General features: G+C 36.7%; 1 protein-coding gene across 1 annotated transcript in view; it reads right to left on the bottom strand.

Moving 5' to 3' along the window:
* Positions 1-20,204, bottom strand: part of LOC122560098 (stathmin-3-like) — a 54,825-nt gene extending 34,621 nt beyond the window's left edge. The window contains exon 1 of the mRNA XM_043710330.2: positions 20,053-20,204. Within this exon, the coding sequence (XP_043566265.1) occupies positions 20,053-20,071 (19 nt within the window). The 5' untranslated portion in view covers positions 20,072-20,204. The remainder of the gene's footprint in view (positions 1-20,052) is intronic.
* Between the last annotated feature and the right edge of the window lie 1,308 nt (positions 20,205-21,512).

Here is a 21,512-nt window from a genome sequence, read left to right as displayed (position 1 = left end):
CATTCGCTGTGAGAAGATAATGAGGGTGAATATCACAAGCAGGCTACATTCTTATCTGATGTTCACATTTACATGCTTTTGTGAGAATCACTTGATAAAAATCAAGATTTTCTTGTTTCTTAGCAAGAAACCAATGACTCTCTTACTGTCTGTCTGTATAGCTCTGTTCTACACTCCCATTACTATCAGGTTATGGTACTCTCATTGGAATTAATGACTAATCTAAACTTTCAAATTCACAATTCATATTCAATCAGAATCATGAGAACATTCAATCCTTTTGAAATAGCTTCCATTAAAATCTTTAATTTACATTTTGTAGAACCATAACTGTGTACTGAATTTTGCATAGTCTTGTTTTAAGTACTGATAATAAATAGAGATACACTTGAACACCGTTTCATGTTAAGATGAATGTGGTCCAATGTATACATGAAACTTGGTCAGCATGGTAATTTCATGTTGAATTAATTTTCATGCTGGCCTGTTCTTGATAAAAACTAAAAATGTTCCTTATGAATCATCCTTCCGACTGATGAAATCAACTGGAATTGAAGAAATCGAATGGTGGCAACAACAGTCCATTTAATTAACTGAATAATATGAAAAGTCACATTAGCAGAGAATGTTGAATTGCCTTTATAGATCAATATATTGATAGGTGAAGTTAATGGGCAAGAAGTTGGTAAATGGAATGTCATGTAGGATTATGTGAAGTGGCTCATTTTGTAAGGGAGAACAAGAACAGAATATTATTTAAATGGAGAAAAACTGCAGAAAACTACAACACAAAGGGACTTGGGAGTACTTGTACACGAAGCACAGAAAGCTAGCCCACAGGTGCAACAGGTAATCAGGATGGCAAAGAGAATGCATCTCCTCATGGGAGAGGATAGGATCAGAGAGCAGAGTCTCAGAATAACGGTGTACCAATTCAAGACTGAGATGAAAAGGAATTTCTTCTCTCAGAGGATTGTGAGTCTTTGGAATTCCTCGCTACAGAGCACCCAAGTGTACAACAAAGTCCTTATGTATATTTAAGGCTGGGATAGATAGATACTTGCTCATTAGGGGAATCAAGGGTTATGGGGAAAAGGCAGGAAAGTGGACGTGAGGAATGTTGGATCAGCGATAATCTTACTGAATTATGGAGCAGGCTTAAGGGGCTGAATGGCCTAATCCTGTTCCTATTTCTTATGATCTTACAAAAATAGTCCTCAAACCCTTGATTTTGACATAATATTCTCTACATCAGTAACAATAGTTAGACAAACAAGCATTCTTAATTTCTAGATATATTCTCATTGTTAAATTCACTGGGAGGTTGGTTCACCCTCCCATAATGGATATGGGACTGAAAATCTCACTACATTAAAGCCAAATCTAAATTTAGTAGACTTTAGTCAAGGTCCCTCCTTCTAAGACTTTTGTAATACTGTTACAGAGCTCTTAATCATTGTTTTTAAAAGTAACATTTATTCTCTGAAAATATTTGTCACATAATAATAATCCTCCAGGAGAGAAATTTGTGCATCTGACAAATATTCACTGTATTGTGCGCATTCCATTTCAAGCTATGCCTTTTGTTTAATTAGCAATTTTGAATGCATAGGAGCTAATCCTGCAATACTTTGCTTATACTCAGAAGGAACACAAGTACAAAATTCCACAAGAACATTTTGATGCAGATAACCATATTAATTTCAAATCCTACGAGAGTTTTTTTCTTTAAATAGTCTGAGCTGTGAACAATGTAAATCCATTATAACACAAAAATGCACTTTCTGACTTAGCTAATCTTTTTTTTTGACGTTGTTCAATAAACATGGCTGATTTATTGCTGTAACTCTTTATTGCTTAGATTTGATTTTATGTTGTGCAATAAGTAAAATGTGCATCCAATATTCAGAATGAATACTGTTTCCACAAAACTGTTTTATTAGTTCTTTATTCTGTATGGATCTGTGATATAGTCCCTTGGTATTAATTAAATTGGTCAAACTGAAATGCTACTTTAAATGTGCCTTCTGAGGCCACTTTGAAAAATCATTTCCATAATTGAATAAAAGCGACGATCAAATTAGAATTTATTGGCTCTGCACTAACCTTCATCTTAAATATCTTGTGCACAGAGATTCCAGCAATCTAATTATGCAAATAGCAATATTTGAAATTAACATATTTTAAAAATCAATTTCATGAAATGTGGATAAACATGAGCACAAATATTGTGTTTCTTTTATTCTTCTGCTTAAAAATGTTACAATATCTGTAAGATGTAGATTTCTAATATCACTAAACATTTTGAAGACAAAAACTAGCAATCCATATTCACAGTGCTATGCATGCCCTTCAAGAACCCTTCCTTTATATAACACAAACAGCACGGGAACAAGCACTTTGGCCCACTAACCCTGCGCCGATTCATAGCCCTTATTTAGCCCCACTACTCATTGTCCATGTGCAGTTAATAGTCTGAATCCAAATTGTGAAATGCTGCATTATTTTTCCTTGCCCTTAAAATTTGCTTGAAGTCCAGATTTCATCCAATTTGATATGATTATTAATAGCATCGCCAAGAAAAGTAAGATGATGGAAGTTGCATCGATCTGCATTCTGCTGGTGGTTTCTAATAAAGGCTGCTCTATTCTTAACAAAAAATGTTTTTTAAATCTGACCAATCCTTTCACTGCAAAGCATTTCTTTAATGGTGCATATCTTTTATTAACTTGCAATTAATCATCTCGGCAAATATGCTGATAGGCTTGGATGGCATTATGTGTTGAAATAAACTAAGTCTGTTATTGTATGAATTTCAAATAATGTGAATCATAACTTAGTGAATTTAATTCTGGTTAATGTCAGTATACACTTCATTTCCCTCCAAGTGTAAACCCCTTCTCTTGAAAAGCATGATTCTTCAATGCCAGCAGATGGATTTAAAGTATCCTTTTCTATTCTGTATGTTCCTATTCATATTAAAATACATTTTCATAACAGTTGACTGCTCTCAGATACCTTATTCAAGAATCCATGCTTTGTGTGTAAGCTTCTTCACTAGGTTACAGCAAGCTTACTATCTACAGATTCTTCAATCCTCATTTTATCCACACTCAAAAACAGAAAGTGCCAGAGGAACTCAGCAGGTCTGGCAGCATCTGTGGAGAGAGAAACAAAGTTAGAAATTCAAGTCCAATGACTCTTCCACAAGTTCTGAAGAAGAGCCATTGGTTAACATTGCAAACATTAATGCTGTTGCTCTCTCTACACATGCTGCATGACCTGCTGAATTTTTCCAATACTTCCATTTTATTTCAAATCTCTAGCATCTGCAGTATTTTGCTTTATTTATCCTCATCTGCATTTTATACATGTACCTGTAAATGATTTTCATAATACCTTAAATATTTTCTAAGGTAAGTACAACTGATCACTCCCAGTATGGTCTAAGTGTTAGGAATGTACTTTCAAATTTCTGAATTTTCATGAGGAACCAGGTCTTGACCACAGATCAGAAACCAGAAAACTATGTATATTTTTGAACTTTTAGTTCCAAAATGTGCTTTTTAGTACGGGGCTGATGTAACCAAAAATGGCTGTGGATCTAAATTAAGTAGCTGCCTGGGGAGAAAGAGATCCATGGAATGTCACAGCTAAAGGTACTAAGGGAATTTAAAAGAACATCTTTCAGAAGGGGAAGGAGGCAAGTCAAAACAGACTAGATTGTGATGCCTTATGAAAAGAAGCTTTTGCTCAATAAAAAACTACACCCTGCAGATTTTATTCCAAACTGTCAATATATTTTGAGCTTTTCATTTTGAAGAATATAGAAGAGCAGAAGTTGAAAAAGCCAGTTTCAATTTCACTAGACTAAACACTCCCATATATCAGCCTGGGTTTGAGCATTTGCATACCGTGAAATTCAGTCGAAGAACTATCTCCTAATCGCCCCTGTATGGCAGGTAAAAGGGTTCTCTCACTTTGAGTCTTAGAATTCGGTCTGAGATAAATCAGAACAATAGAATCTCAACCAAATTTACGGAAATGGACAGATTTTTAATTAGTAATGGGTTGAAGGGTTACAGAGAGCAGGCATGGAAGTGGAGTTGAGGCCAAGGTGAGATCCACACGATCATATTGAATGCAGAGTAAACTCAGGTGTTGAATTGCATGCTCCTGCTCATAGTTCTTATATTTAATCAACTCATCTATTTTCTTCAAATAAAAGCAACGCATTGCGGATGCTGGAGATCTGAAATAAAAACGGAAAGTGCGAGAGAAGCTCAGTAAGTCTGGCAGCATCTGTGGAAAGAGTTAACATTTCAAACCCATTATAAAACTGCAGAGGGTCTTGTTTTTATTCGTTCATAGGATGTAGGTGTCACTGGTTGGGCCAGTATTTATTAGGAGAAAGTGAGGATTGCAGATGCTGAGGGTCAGAGTCAAAAAGTATGGAAAAGCATAGCAGGTCAGGCAGCATCTGAGGAGCAGGAGAGTTGACATTTTGGATATAAGCCCTTCATCAGGAATTCTAGTATTTATTACCCATCCCTAATTGCCCAGAGGCAGTTAAGTATCAACCACATTGCTTTGAGGCTGGAGTCACATTGTAGGCCAGAGCAGATAAGGTTGGCAGTTTTCTTTCCTTAAAGGACATTAGTGAACCCAATAGATTTTTTCCCCTGGCAATCAACAACGGTTTAATGGTCTCCATTAGACTCCTAATTCCAGATATTTATTAAATTCAAATTCCACCAGATGGCAGGATTTGAACCCGTTGCCAGGACATTACCAGGGTCTCTGGATCAATGCTCTAGCTATAATATCACCACACCATCAGCTCCTCGTTGACCTTGAAATGCTAACTCTTTTTCTATCTCCACAATGCTGCCAGACCTAATGGGCTTCACCAGCACTTTCTGTTTTATTCTTAATGTCTTCATTTATTATTCAGTGTCGATTCCCTTCATGTGCCTGTGAAATTTTCTCATAACTCAGGTGCTAGATAAATGTTCATTCTTGTTCTTGCAGACACTCACCTTGATGTAGATTAGTTCTGGAGCATTGTGTCAGCTCAATCTGTCATAAACAGCACTGTATTTGTTTAATATCAGCACAATTATTTGACTGTTTGTTGCCAGAAATGGAACAGCAGTACTGGTATTAAATGAGTTAATTCCCTTGGAAACTAGAGGCAATATTCTTGCATAATGAGCAAAAGAACGTACTTGTACTTACAGGGTGCATCTTATGACCTCATTTTGTATTTTGCAGCCAATTACATACTTATGAAGTGTCACCACCATTGTATTGCATGAAATCAAGGAGCTAATTTGTGCACAGCAATAACGTAATGACAACATAATTCCAACTTAAGCATGTTAGTTCATGGATAAATGTCAGCTCATAATACAGAAGAGCTTTGCTTTTCTACATGGCACCAAAAGCATTATCAATAGCAGGAACACAAACAGTAGCCTCACATTCCTTGTCCTCAGGGTTGAGGTGATGTACATTGAGATTCTACATGCAGGACAATTCCTCAGTTTGTCTGAGCACTGACATCTCAGGACACTCAGGCACTCACAACAGGCATCTGCTGACATCTGCAAACTCCTGGAACAGGGCATCATTCCCAATAGTAGTTCCAGGGTCCCTCCTTTCCCTCCACTCCCTCAACCAGGATATTTTGTTGACTTCATGTTGTGCGATCTTTCTTCTAAAACAAGAGAAAGCAGGGCACAGTGAGTAAGCACAATGGCTTGTGCGGAGAAATTGGAATGACACATTTGTGCACTGGGATTGTGGGGAATGGGTGAAAGCTAGTAATAGCTTGAAGGTGAGTGTGGGTGTTGGCTGTTTGGATGGGGCTGGGAGGTGCCGGCAGGGAATAACTGCAACGGAAAGGTGTGTTGTTTCGAAGAGTGCTGTGCACGAAAATGCTGTGAAAGTCTGAATGTGGCATCTGAAAATGTTAGGTCATTCACTTACCATGCACCCATGTGGTGTGGCATCTTCTTGAATTCACTACACAATGTTGAAGGGACTAGATTAATGCTGCTAGTCTTCTACCAGGTTGCCTGCTTGGAGAGCTCAGGTCACTGTAGTCCATCAAATATTGCAGCATGACCTCCAGGTAAGAGTGATAGACCTAGATGGCTGTCATCCCAAGCTACTTTTCTATTCATATAGTCATCAATATTCCAATATTGTGCAGAACATCTCACCATATAGTATGCCATTCTCATCTTCATTATAAAAACAATCACTCAGTACAAATTGAATCGTTCATGGATTGAATCCTATACTTTTGGCTAAGTGTCAGTTTTCTCACGTTTCTTGGTGGGTTTCTCTCTCCAAGGCCCAGTCAGCTCTCTCACCCCATTTCACAAAGCCAACTCATTAATTACCTACTGTGTTCCTATGGTGTACCCCTTGTCCAATTCTAGACCCATTTTACCATTCATCGTACCTCTAATGATTTACCAATGCCGGGATATTCTGTATTTCTGATGCTGATGCCATTTTATAAAGTTTGTTGTGACCCAGATGAGCACTGTTTAGTCTGGAGCTGCCCTGCACAATCCCGGACATTTCCTCTGCACATCGCAGTGAAGGGAACATTTGGCACCTCAATTTAATGTCCTTTCGTCCTAGGATCACCAGTGAGGTCACAAGACCAAACAATGGCAGCCTGGTTTGGGGTGGTCATCTGGGTCAGTGCATTATCAGTCACTTATGGAATGTCCAGCAGTGTAGGAAGAAGATTAGTAATCCCTCCCCTCTGCCAGGGTAAGTGCCACCACCTTCCCTCTACTACCTTACATTCATTCTATCTCTACTACTGTACACATCCCCCACCAAAGTTCATGCTCTGTCACTCTCATTATTGCCTGTGACATTGTACCTCAATTACTCTCATCCACCTAACCTCCTGCTAAGCAGTAACACTGCATATCCTCTGCACTGCCTACACACTCGCTCGGTTCACCTCCCCAGCCGCACCTCCAATAACAGTTATGCCAACCTCTTTCACCTCCTGTAATACCTGCCAGTCTCTCATTCCATCAGGAAGACAGCCCACAATAGACAGAAGGAGGCAAGACAGGCGGTGTGCTGCCTGACACTCAGCTCCTCCCTGTTTATGAGAAGAGGAGCCTGAGTCCAAGTCCAAGGCTGGTATCAGAGGGCTCCAGTAGGCTCAAAGTGAGTGTGTTATAAGAGCAAGCAACAGCCCAGAAATGTAACCTGAACTGGTTGTGTGTCCCTGAACACAGTGTCCTTGCTGCAGCATTACAATGAGAGTTGCCCCTGAATCCTGCAGTGCACCACTGAAGTATAGAAGGGTATCAGAGATGTGCCATGAGGTTTCTTAGAAGCTAGCACATAAACAGATGTCAATATCTGTACATGTGAGATGCACGTGGCTGGTATCCATGAAGCGTGCTGCATGTTGACAAACTTGGCATCAAGCTGAAGTCACTAGATACCCACTCTGACTCTTATGTCAAGAAACTATTCAATTTTCTTACAGTTTTCACAGTTCTAAATGAATTTCTTAATCACTGCAAAGGTGACTATAACCTAAGTTTACATAATTTTCTTCTACTACTCCCACACCTCCCAACAACATTCTCCCCCCCCATACAAATTACAGAATATTCTTATCATATATAACTACTTTGAGAGTGGAAAATCCCTCAAGTGGAAAAAAGATAAAGTAAAATACAACTTTGTTCATGCTTATCTTTTCCAACCAGTTCTAATCACTAATGACTACATATTGATTTTCGATAACTGTTAAGTCTCTGGGGATAGATTTTGCAATTAATCTTTTCTTTATCTAAATGCATCTCCATCTAATCCCTTCCGTACATTGGAAATTAACTTTCATCAATCCCCAAACCAAAAGAATCCTCAGAAAAATCAGGACTATTGTCTGTGAAGAAAATGTTACAGAAGTGTTTTGGTAATTTTTGCCATTTAATTCAGCAAATTAATTGTCTATTTGTTAAAATTCTACTATCAGTTTGAATCAATCTATCTTTCTGTAGAGTCTAAACTTGATTCAAGAATAATCAAAATTTACTTCGTAACTGAGTAAGATATACTGGATTTTGTGAACACTGTTTTCAATTTGCAAGCCAAAATGAAAAGCATAGATAATAGTTTTATTCCAAATATAAGGTTTGTGTTAATCTGCAAAATATCCATCTTGGAGCATTTTTAACCAATTGTTAATGGTTGCTCCTTCAGTTTAAAGGAAATTTTGATACTGGCACATTGATCAAATTCAAGTATGAAGCTCTCAATGTTCACAAACAATTAGACAAGAAAGTCAATGTATCTTATATGTCTATCTTGCAACTCCTGAGACACAAATATGCTTATGAGTATGATCATTAGTTCATGCAAATGATCATTGTTAATTGTTATTAAGTATGTCATACAACTGAGGGCTACATTTTCCAAGGAGTGGCAAGTGGAAAGTCCAGGCCAATGAATGTGGGGCATATCTCAAATAAGTATGGCAACCTAAAATGTGATAATTTTGCTTTGCGAATGGGAATAGATGAGATAGAGACAGTGCATCTTCTGAGAGAAATCTGAAAGATATTTTAAACAATGAAAAAAATAAATATATAAATTAGTCTAGCAAAAATCTGTGATAGAGGAGATATAATTGCCTCCTCCTCTGTTGTATTAAATGTTCGACAGGCGTATGTTTTCTAAGCAATCGTTCTCCTTTGGCATATTTTAAATTTTCAAGGAATAAGACACAATGTGACAGATAAGCCCAAATTAAAACTTGATGAATATAATTATTTCACTGTGTGTTTACATCTCAAGAGCAACCATTAGCTTGTGCACAATAAATGTATGCCAGAAATATAAAAAGTAGGCTGATCATAATGTTGGTCAGCATATCACATTGATTTAATACCAGCAGTGTCATTATCTAACTCAATGCTCCAGTCAATATCCTCTCTTAACCTTGCACAACTCAATGTACATTCAGCAGCCTGAAGAACCCTACCCCACAGCCTTCACTTATCCTATTTAAAAGGATCATCACCAACCTAGAGATTAGTTACTGTTGATTACTTCTGGAAGTTGATTTGAGTTTGCAAGTACACAGTAATTTCTATTAGCATTTAAAATTGCAAAAGTCTACAATCTGGCAGGTGCTGAAAGTTTGTTTGCTGACTTAAAGGCTTCTATCTAACCCAGTTGCTCCTGGACAGAGATGCATTAGGATGCATATACTTTGAAACTCAGCATGACTTGGAAAATGAACAGAGGCCATAATTTGCACAACAAACTGCTGGATAAGGCAGAGGAGGGGGAGAATGACTCTCATGGGAGATTATATTTGCTCAGGTTGTTCAGGGAGCAAATCTATCTGAAACTCAACAAGGGATAACTTGTGAGGTCTGCTGCAGCCACAAGCGCAATCTCAGAGCAGATAATTGGCATGCTGAAACAACGACTTAGCTGTTCTGGAGGAGCTCTGGAGCACTCAGCAAGGCAAGTGTCCAGACTCATGATGCATGCTGCACAACAATCATGTGAGGAGTAACAGAATTAGGAGGTGGAGGAGACAATCAATAAAACAGCTGTTTTGCCTGAATTTCCACGAAGAACTCATCTGAAAGTGAAATTGATTGTGTAGGGCTTTTGGACCCAGGAGCTACCTTCTGTTGATGTTGCTCCTAGTACACCTTCAGTTCCATTCGGAATAGGGTTCATGAACTGCTGCCCTACAAGCCCCTTTGCAAATTGCAATCCGTAAGCAGTTCTTTCAGATTGTCTTACTTTGACCTATGCTCCCTCTACATCTTTCAGATATTAGGTGTCTGTTGCTGGTGCAAAATTGAAGTTGTGATATCAACCATCTGGAATTACATCATGGTTGGCTCCCTATGTCCATTTTGGGAAGGATAGACTCCAGGCTCTGTGCCAAGATGATGCTGGAATCTTCCATGCCCCTTAAAACTGATGACAGGCCTCTGGTAGTTCTGCCAATGTGTCTAAGCATTTTGTTATGCATTCACGTCTTCCGTGTCTCTATTATCATTCAGTTTGTTTTATTTCTCCACTGCCTGCCTAGATTCAATCCCTAGATATGCGAGAGGAAAACAAGGGTAAAGTTGTGACACAGAAACAAGGTGAAAGTAAAAGGTATATTTTTACACTCACTCTTGCTTGAGTGTGCAATGAGGGGGAAGTGCAATGTAAAATGGAGGACTGGATTTAAGGATACTATAATTAATGGCTTCACCCTAACCACTGATCACAGTGGCTATCTCAAACTTGCTCTCCCTAAGGGTCAGGAAGCATCTGTTCCCCTCAGGTTAACCTTTGCTGCACCCAGCTGTGTGCCACCCTGTGGTATAGTTAGAGAGAGGGAAGGTGTCTGAGTGTCAGGAAATCTGTCTGGATGGTGTGGTTGTCTTGGTTCAATAGCTGGCAGTGGGCACAAACTGAAATGTGGGTATGAGGCTGACAGCATTGCTAAAGGTGCGGAGGTGAGGTGAAAGCATATAAATGTTAAATGCGAGTCCTGATTGATGAGGATGGTGCTATTTGTTGAGGGATTTTTTTTAGGGATTTTAAAAAAATTATTCATGGGCCAGAATTTTTATTGCCCATTCTTAATTGTCCAAAGAGTAATTAAAAGTCAACCACATTGTTGTGGATCTAGAGTCACATGTAGGTGTGGACAGTGGGTTTCTTCTCCTGAAGGACATCTGTGAATTAGGTGGGATTTTACAATGATTGACAGACCATCTTTTTATTAAATTCAAATATCACCATCTGCCATGGTGGGATTCAAATACATGAGTCCAGAACATTAGTCTGAGGCTTTGCATTACTACAGTTGTCCATTCACTTTACACTACACTATCACTTCCCCTGTTATAATGGATATGGTCATTCGAGCAGTGTCTGAGGTTAGTGGTGTATTGGTAGATTTTTACAATTGTTTTTACTGACCTTGAAAGTGTGAGATCACAGTTTTCTTGGCATACATACATACATACATACACTGAGTTTGCTTTAGCTTTGGCTTCCATTGTATCTGCTTCGAAAACCTTTGGCTACATGTCTGGAGGGCGACTCGATCCCCTGCAGACACAAGAACATCTTTCCTCCTTGTGATTTCTTCCACCAAGATCTCCAATGCACTGTTCAAAAGCTGTGACACACATTGTCACCCATGTTGCTCAGTTTAATACTTGCACATGGTATAGTGGCTCAGTGGTTAGCACTGCTGCCCCAGTGACCCGGGTTCGATTCCATCCTTGGGCGACTGTCTGCGAGCAGTGAACTAGCGTTTAACATGGTAGGGAGCTGTATGCATTTAATTGGATTACACATAATGTAAGGTGAGCAGCAATGTGAGATCTTCAGATTTACTTCATACACCACAAATCAGCAGCAGGGAAGAACTGAAGATTTAAGGACTCTTAAGAACACCTCGTGACAATCTTTAGCATTCTACCCGTGTCTGTGTGGATTTCCTCCAGGTGCTTGGGTTTCCTCCACAGTGCAAAGATGTGCAGGTTAAATGGATTAGCCATGACAAATTGCCCATTGTGTGCAGGCTAGGTGGATTTAACATGGGAAATGCAGGGTTAGAGGGTAGTGGGATAGGACGCTTTTTGAAAGGCCAGTGTGGATGTGATGGGCCAAATGGCCCTCTCCACACTGTAAGGATTCATGATTCTCTACCAGTGCCTGCACATAATTCAGCTACATGTGTGCACCATTTTAAAATAATTAGCACAGCTTTAAGCAGTGCAAGCTAGCTTTAACAGATACAAGTTAAGATTTTGGGTCCCACGTTGATGCATGTATGTTTACAGCTGGCTGCATGCAGCAGTTATTCAAATAAGCAGACAGTATAAAGTTGGATGCTGCCTGCATTACACTGATCAGGCCCAGTTAATTGCACATTCTGATCCACTACCCATTTTTTTTGAGTATCTAATTTAATCTTGCCGTGTCAACATGAATTACTCAGCGTGGAACTAGTTGAAGGCAGTAAAGCAATTCACAATTTTTGTTCGTCGGAACATAGTAGCACAGGAACAGGAGTAGGCCATTCAGACCGTCGAGCCTGTTCTGCCATTCAGTGAGATAATGGCTGGTATGTGGCCCAACTCCATTTACCTGCCTTTGGTCCAAATCCCATAATATCTTTGCTTATCAAAAATCTATCTATTGATTTAAAATTAATAACTGATCCTGCATCCACTGCATTTGTGGAAGAGAGCTCCAAATATCTATCATCATTTGTGTGTGGAAGTGCTTCCTAACATTGCTCCTGAATGGTCTGGCTCTAATTCTAAGACTATACTGCATAGTTCTAGAATCTTCAAACAGTGGAAATAGTTTATTTTTATCTACCCTGTTTTTTCCTGTTAAGAGCTTGAAGACTTCAATCAAAATGTTTAAAACACATATTTCACTGAATGTTGACTGGAACCACTCTAAAATTGATTCACTTAAAGTGGAGAACTGAATAGAAATTGAAATTGGCAATTTGTAGTAAATATCGCCTAATTTCTCTTTAAAGATTATGTATCAAGATTATGGTGGCTACATTCATATACCACTTTTATGCAGTGGATCCTTGACAGAGCCTGAGAATGGCTGCCTGGGCTCACTCATCTGCTCTTGCAACTTTCAACCAAGTACCATCAAGTAGAATGCTGCTCAAAAGTGACTGCTTTTGAACATGGACCTTTTCAAAATGAACACAGCAATCACAGTGTTGCCATTTGATGAAAACAAATGTAAGGAGAAATTAGTTTCTGCAGCATTATGTTGACACAGACTGCAAAGAATCCTCAAGCAGGTACTACACACTGCATAGGTAGTGACCACAATGACGCTTATCCCCAGGCAATGTATACAAGACTGCTTAAAGTGACATGCATTACAAATCTCTCCTTTATAGTGTCAAAATGGATCACACCAATATAGACAAATACTTGCACATACAAGAGGAAGTCTGGTCATAGTAAATCGTTACAATGCATAACATTATTTAGCTAAAGAAAAGTTTTAACATTCATTAAGTAATTTTGCCTTGAAGTTATCCCATGAGACACTAGCAGATCAAGATTTAAAACAGTTAATTGAAATTCCTATCTCTGTTTTACTGGAAGCATAATTTATTTAAAGAGATTCAGATCTTCATAAAAAAAATTTAAAAAAATTATTAAATCTGAATGGTGTCCTTAGACCATTTTATTGTGTTTTATTATCAGGTGTTTACCAGCATAATAACAAAGTTGCTGACTGTAAAGATTCTACATTTGGAGTTATAGATGATTAGATAACAAAGATTAGCTCTCACCAAACTATCATGCTTTTGATTCTCATACATGATATAAATGGACACTGGAATTTACTTTAAATCTGCAAATACTTTGATATACATAGGAGGATGGATATTTGGACATAACAAGTAAAATGCTTATGTTAATTTGATACATTAACCATTCTAAAAACTCTGCAATTAATTTCCAATTTGTGTATGCTAAAAGCATCCATGAGTCAGTTACAACAGCTAGCCATGCCATTATCGTACTGGTGTTCACTTACTCACAGTGGTTCATAAAAATGATACTGCATACTTTTCCATGCAATTGATGAACTGCTTTTTCTTTCCTCATGCATTTAACTTGCACTTCATTTTAGCCAGTCCAGATTATCTGAAGTCTCATTTATCACTGGATGTGGCAAACATCCTTTTATGAACTGGAAGCAAACATTTGACATTTTAAAAATAATGGATAATGCTGATTAATACACCAAAACACTCATCCATAAAACAGCATAAATTGAGATTGTTCTGTAACTCCTGCTTGACTGTATGACAACCACCATCCTGAATGAATGATTTATTGTCACAAATATCTAGGGTGATACAGTGAAAAGTATTTTGTTGCCACAATCAGGTGCCATTTTAAGTTACAGAAAGAATAAAAAGAAAGTACTTAAATAGAGTTCATCTTTACCAACCAGTGTCCCAAACACAGCTCCAGGACTTCTGCAATGTCCCTACAAGGTTGGCCTCAAGGAGTTTTCTGCTCCAGATACAGCAAAACCAGGTAACTTGCAGAAAATGTGCAGAGGAACATGCAGTTTCAGGAAAGTAATAAATCAGATAGCTATCCACGAAAACATTAATGTGCAAGAACAGTCTACAACAGGAGGAAAACCTAAAGTGTTCCTGGGGGGAATAGGTGATCCAGCCCTTATAAGCAATATGCAGAGAGAATATCTGCCATCTGATTGCAAGAGAAGAATGCCAACTTTGCCTGTAGCATAAATAATGAGCTGAGAAGTAGAAGATTGCATGAGAAATGTTACCGTGAGCCATGATGGGACGTCTCCTGAAACTGTTTGAAATTAAGCCATAACCGGAAAAAAACAGGAAAATCTGGTCCAGTGATTTAAAACAAGTGTCTTTACAGGGCATTTGAGTTCCCAAATTAATTCAGATTCATTCCTTATTCCATAGAACAGCAGGGTGCTGATTGTTTTAGATGTACCTGCTACCAGTGCTAATTTTGTAATACGTGAAATACATGGTAATTAAATTACATTTTCCCTGCAAAAATAAAATCTTGGTATCTACCATACTAACATTTCTGAAAATGCCATCTCTACAATCAATGTGAATTTCTGTCTGTAGATGCAGACTGAACGCCTGCAATTTTTGCATCTTCCACATCATCATCCACTTTGTTGTTGTAACTATGATATAATTGTGTACTTGGAAATGTAGCTTGTCCTCAAATGTATTTCGTCACAAACTGTTTTTTCAAGAGTGCAGTTACATCATTTTAAGGCAGCCAATGTTCACTGATGTACTCAGCAAAGAGGGACCTGTACATACTATACAGGAAATGGATGACTTTCCACAGATTAGATAATCTGGGACAAGCTTTCTTAATAGTTTTCAGCTGTGGTATAGAAAGAAAGCCCTTCCCTAAGTAAAGATTGAAACACTTACCCCTCAGTGAGAGGGAGTTCCACACTCGAGAGCTACCCTAGCAGTCCCAGCAGTGCCCATGACTCCATTCTGATGCTGCTGGGACTGCTAGAGTAGCTCTCGAGTGTGGAACACCCTCTCACTGAGGGGTAAGTGTTTCAATCTCTACTTAGGGAAGGGCTTTCTTTAAGTTGGTTGATTGCAGCTCACCTTTTACAAGGTGAGCAATGCATGCTCCCTTGTGAAATTTAGCACATGGTTTCCTTTCCCAGGAGGGGGAGAAGTATATTGACTATACAGATCTTACAGATTGCACGTTCTATCAGAAGCTCTGGTATAAATTAAAATTTAATAGTAAGTTCAGAGGAAATCATAATAGAACAAAATATCCTTCTCATATGATGATGAAGTGGGATTATTGTCAGTTTATTACTCAGTAATTTAACTGCTAAGAATCATGAATCTTTTGGCAAATTTCATAGTTTGCAATCATACGTGTCTATAAATGCATGTTGTATTGTCCACCTGTCCATACTTCTGTGCTCTAATTGATTTTTTTTCCTTTATGTGCATTGGGTATATAACCTCAAAACGCTGCCAGAGACAAAGGAATAATACAACTTACTAATTTGAATCCTATAATGTTTGGAGTACAGAAATGCAGAAAATTGCACCTGGGTAAGGGATTTCACTCTTTCATGCTTAATACAATTTGATTCAGCACATGATGAATTTTTGAGAGAACAAATTTAAAGAGAAATTAAATCTTTCCAATTCACTGGAACACTGTAAGCTTTTACATATCATGTAGGTAGTGACATCATCTAGCTGTAATATTTCAACAGTTGACAGCAGCTTTGAAATGAAATATGCTGAGTTGCATTAAGTGATTTTGCATTAAGAAGAGATATATTGTGACCTCATTGGAATTGTCCAAAAAAGACTATAGTCCTAGTCAGTGTTTCAAAGAAATTACTTCATTGTGTCTGCAAGTGCCTTTTCCAACAGCAATGTAACAGGAAGATAATCCTGTTTTCTGGATGACTACTAGGAATCCCCTTTCTGATGAGTTATGCCTTGCATCAAACCTAACAGCAAAGTTTAACACATTGAACCAATTGGAAAATATTACTTATACTACAGAAGCATAAAAGCTGAGAACTCTCAGCAACTCCAACAGCATTTCTATGATGTAAAGAAACTTTTTGTTTCAGTTTTGACCCAAGACAGAAATTGTTGCCACCAATTCCTGTTATTGTTTAAAGCACTGAATTTTAGTCTCCCTATTTAAACCTATGCAATGAATTACTTAGACTTTTGAGGTGATGGACAATATTTTCTTATTAGAAAATATACAAACAAATGTAAAGGTTTAGAATAATGTTATGAGATTTGGTTCTCATAAACTCTGAAGTTTAGGTGAAATATTGTCATTAGAAATTAATAAGGAGGTTGTATGCAATCTAGTCATTCCTATATAATTTTAGAGATTGCAATATTTAAAGCCATTTGATCCATTGCATGTTCAAGAATGGTGGGTAAAGTTTTCACATTGGGCATAAAGCTTTTCTATATTTCTCAAAACGTATTTGAATAAATATAACTGGATATTTAAAGAAAATCTTGTTTCTTCATCGGAAAAAGACTGCGCATTTTGAAAATGGAAAGTGTTGCATAACTGAGAGACATACTCATGGGATTTTTGAAGAAACTTGACTTCAATTTTCCTCTAATCTCTGTGTCTCTTATGAATAACTATGTAAATCTGAACTGAAATGGTATGGTTGAATGGAATATCACTTAGAGGAGCATGGTGCAATGAAAATCAGCAGTATGACCAATAAAAACATATCCTAAACCTTGTTTAAGGTCACACAAAACTATCAGTAAAGACAATATTGTGGTCTCTTGTCATGTCATAAGTCCAATAAATATTTTAAAATAATTCACTATGTAGGTTTCATGCAGCATTGTTGAAACTAATTGCAAATTGCAGGTAGTTAGTATGCCCTTATATGTAATAGTATTTTAGGATATCTGATACAATAGACATTAAATGATGGTGTCACAGAAGATAACTGATACAGTACTGCTCAGACTGGTAACTTATAGGTTTGTGATGGAAAGCTCAACATCTGCTAAAGAAGCAATTACACTTTTTGGGCATATGTAAATGTTTATTACAACATTACTGCCAACATACATGAAACATGAGACTTTTCATAATACAAAAACATTTCAGCCTATTAGATTTGTAAAAGTTAATGCTTGAGAAATTGATTATGTTCTGTCATGCACTTCAGTCGCAAATCAACGTGTAATAATTGAAACCTAATATGCAAGCATTAAAAAATGTAGGAAAGCGAATATATTGTTGGCAGGAGGTCTGCAGTATAATTTTTTCGGTAATTTTTTAAATGTAAGGCAAATAGCCTGTGCACTATTTATATTAGTCCCCTGTATGCAATTTATAGATCTGTATTGTTGAATATTGTAGAAGAATAATTGCACAAAAGAAACAAATTATAAGGAGACTTTAGTCATTAATCCAAATGATGTTCCTTTTTTTCTAACTTAAAGCTTACAAGAAAAATACTGCTAACTTTGTAGTTACTGTTTAGCCATGTTTTCTGCCACTGACAAGGACGAGCATTAAACCATGTGGTATAAGTACTTGAGAGCTTCAATATCAACGTAAAGCAATAGTTAATTAAAAATATGTTAAAGAATTCAATGAATGGAAAAAATTACTGGCTGACTCGACTAACATTCTTTCAAAAATCCTAATATATGATCCACTATTGCACAAAGAATAAACAGATAAATTATGATACTATGCTTAAAATATGGACCACTTATTAAACCCCCAGGCGCTTTATTATAGTAGCTACCCCCCATTTTGTGTTGCAGCATAGACTGCAGTACAAGTGATTTGACACTCACAGACACTGCCTCAGCTTGGTGCAGGTTTCAGCTGTGACGACACAGCCTGCAAATCTGTTCAGATACTGCAGATACTGCAAACCTTCTTTGTCATTAATGTCAGCAAACTAACTGCTCCTTTGCAATAAATAGTCTTTGTATTTTAATTTATTCCTGATACTGTGCAAATGTATGCCATGTCAAACAGATCCATTAATTTCCATATCATTAATTCAAATCAAATAAATGTTCCACATAAATCCCTCTATTATTATTTACATGCATCTAAAATCTTAGAAGATAGATATAATTTGTCTAAAATTGATGAAATAATCAAAAATCACTTTCCATTCCCTTTATTAAATTAGCATAGAATTATAAAGATAAATATTTAATTTTAAACAATTTAACTATTTAGAATTTTTATTTGTTCATCAGCAATCTGATATCAGCACAGTAGGTTACATAAATATATTCTTTACCTCAACAATTTGCTTATATTTACCATATTTCTTTCCATTTCATGCACACAAAATTTAATTCAGCAAATAAATAAATGCAAATATTTTGTTAATAGTTTATTATTCTATGTTTAAAGTAGGAAACTTTTACAAACAAGTTTTGGCCTTCATTTTGGCTGCATATTTTGCAAAGCAAATTATCTCATTTTTAAAGACTTAACTAATAACTAAAATCACCGCCTGAATTTTACATCACCTGATGACTATTACTTGATTAATGCCAAATGTTTTGTAGTGTTGCAAAATATACACAGATTATACATCTGAGCACTTGCTTCGAGATTCTGTAGAGTCAGGTGCCAAGTTCTTTACGACTTCTAGTATACATAGTTTTCTTTATACATTACTAATCAATAATGCCACTGAGTAGCTAATCTGTTATAGATGTTGATTAAAGATGTTGATGGACTTGTTGCTACTTACCCAGAATGCTATTTTCTCACCATGTCATTTAATATTCTTTAGAATAATTTCTCTAAACATGGGTTTGTTTGGTAGTCCTGAAAACTTAAATCGATCTTTGTTGCAATAGATGCCTATTGCAACCATAAATAATTAAACTGTACACATTTATATTTCACTGGGGATAGTCTTCATGCTGGAACCATTAAGCCTTGCCCATCCCTTAGCTGCACTGCAAAAACACTATTGTTTAAGAATTGCTCAGCAGATAATCTGTTTTCCTCATAGCTGTTGTTTATTTATTGGATCAAGAAGTATTGGATTTAGAAGATCTGGCACTACAAATTATCTTTGTTGGGTAGTTTCCATTAACTATTAATTCCCTATTACTTAGATCAATAAAACAGGTTAGATGATTCGGGGAGCTAGCTGCAATCAGTAACTGGTTCTTAGTAAATCTTATAACACATAGTTCTTTATACAATAACTTCAAATGCAGAAAACCAATAAGAGTTGATGTGTTATTTTTTGATTCAGATGTTATTTCCTGATGAATACTGACTTGAAAATATTAAGGGTTACTAATTACGAGATTGTCTCATTTTAATATTTTAGTGACCTAGTTTCAGTGACATTCTATGGCCTATTTCCATTGCAAATTGCTAACGACGTACTTTTCTGTCTCCCACTGGGTTTGCTGTCAATGTTATTTCTGATCAATTTATTCAAAAGGCAATTTCTTCTGATGCACTACCTCAGGCAATTTATAATATACAGATATACAGTCCACCCAGGAAAGTAATATGGCTGCTGGGTGGAACCTTCTGCATTAAGTCATATTTTCCTCAGTCAGCTTTTAGAACACTGAAAGAAAATGCCTAGGATTTCCCTTTTGATTATTTTAAACAATACAGCCCAGGCTTATTAGCAATCACACATACTCTGCAATATATTTAAAACTACCACATCTACTTTCACTGAAAATGAAAATATCAGAATTTTAAGGAATCAGACAAAGCAATTAACAGAATTATAATTCACTATATGTATTTCACATTGCATTCAAATTTACCTCTGGCAAATGAGATGCAGGCAGATTTTGCAGCAACACTGCCTTCTGCTCTGCTCAGAAATAAATTAACACAATTTGTTGAAATAGCAAAATCCATATTTTAAAAAATATTTTTTACTTACCTGCTACAGTGCTGGACATGGTGGCGCAAGATGTAGAGGCTCAGACAACAGGAATGAGATGGATCTGTGCTGCAGTGGTGTGGAGACAGATGTCTGAATAAGGCACTGACTCAGTGGTGTGTAAACTGCAGAAGGGAAAGAGGAGAGGTAACCTGTTAGAAACAGTAAATCTGAGTGGCTCTGATCATCTTTTGATGTCACTGCTGCACTGCCTCTTTCTCTGCACAATGAATATTAATTTGCTAAATAATCCAAAAACCCAAAACCTTAAAATGCATGTTTAAAATGTTTGAATTAGATAGTATATCTCAAAACTCCCCTATCAATTGTACATTCCAAGGAAAAGCTTTTTTAGCCTGTTTGATGTTAAAAATTATTTTAAGACATTGGATTCTCCATTTGAAATATTTTCAATTCACACAATATTTGCTTTGAGTGATCAAAATGAAAATAGTTGACTACTAAATTAAATCTTATGTTATGCATAAATATTCATAGTAAAATTACTCAAGTGCTATTTGCTAGCCCAGAATCATTGTTGTTAAAGTATTTATGATGGATAATATAATTCTTTAACCTTTGCAATACTGTACACTGCATAACATTTGTGGTATGCTAAACATACATAAATTATCTGCATATACATTTATACACTTTATCATCAAGCTGATTTTCTGTATTAAAGGATTTCCAAAAACATTTGACCTTGACATTGCACATTGCCATGTTTGTATGAAAATTGCCAACACTTTATAAAAAAAATCACTGCAGAAGGGCATTTTTCACATTTTCTTACAAGAATTCAATGCTTTCTAACAATGAGCTGAAGAAATATAATTAGTAATTCTTTATTCTCCTCTCAGATTCAAGGAGAAACAATGTCATGCTTAGTATAACTAAAGGCACAACAGATAAACAAACAAATGTCATGAGATCTGTCAGACTCAAATGATGTTCCCAAATGAAGAATAAAATCCACTTTCACATAACCTGTTATGCATAATTACTTTACTGAAATAAGTAACAGGCTCATAGTTATGAGTTGATAATAAAAGTTATTATACTGGAATATTCAATCTTCTCTAACATATCTTTTACCATGTTAAAGGCCTTTTGTATGAAAGGATTTTTTTCAAAGAATCATGCACTTTTTAAGTTGAAATTTATATTAGGTGGCTGGACATAGGACACCCCAATAATTATTCAATGAGGCCCAAATTATTTTTGTGGTTGAGCACTGATATAGGACTGTGACTACGATTAATTTAAGGCCCAAAGTTTTGTAATGGGCAGGCTGCTACTTGGGCTTATACCTAGTCCAGGGATGAGAAAGTAGCTCAGAATAATTTAGCACCAGATTCTATTCATTTTTGTGGTGTCACTGATTATTCTGCATGGGTTTGAGTGGACTATCCACAACCTTCCTTTTCTTGTCTAGAGACATAACAAGAGAGTACATG

The sequence above is a fragment of the Chiloscyllium plagiosum genome, unplaced genomic scaffold, assembly GCF_037043375.1.
Source record: "Chiloscyllium plagiosum isolate Xiang-an unplaced genomic scaffold, Cpla_swu_hap1 HiC_scaffold_15, whole genome shotgun sequence".
Classification (NCBI taxonomy): Eukaryota; Metazoa; Chordata; class Chondrichthyes; order Orectolobiformes; family Hemiscylliidae; genus Chiloscyllium; species Chiloscyllium plagiosum.
Note: the sequence above shows the minus strand (reverse complement) of the source record. Positions and strands in the feature narration are given on the sequence as shown.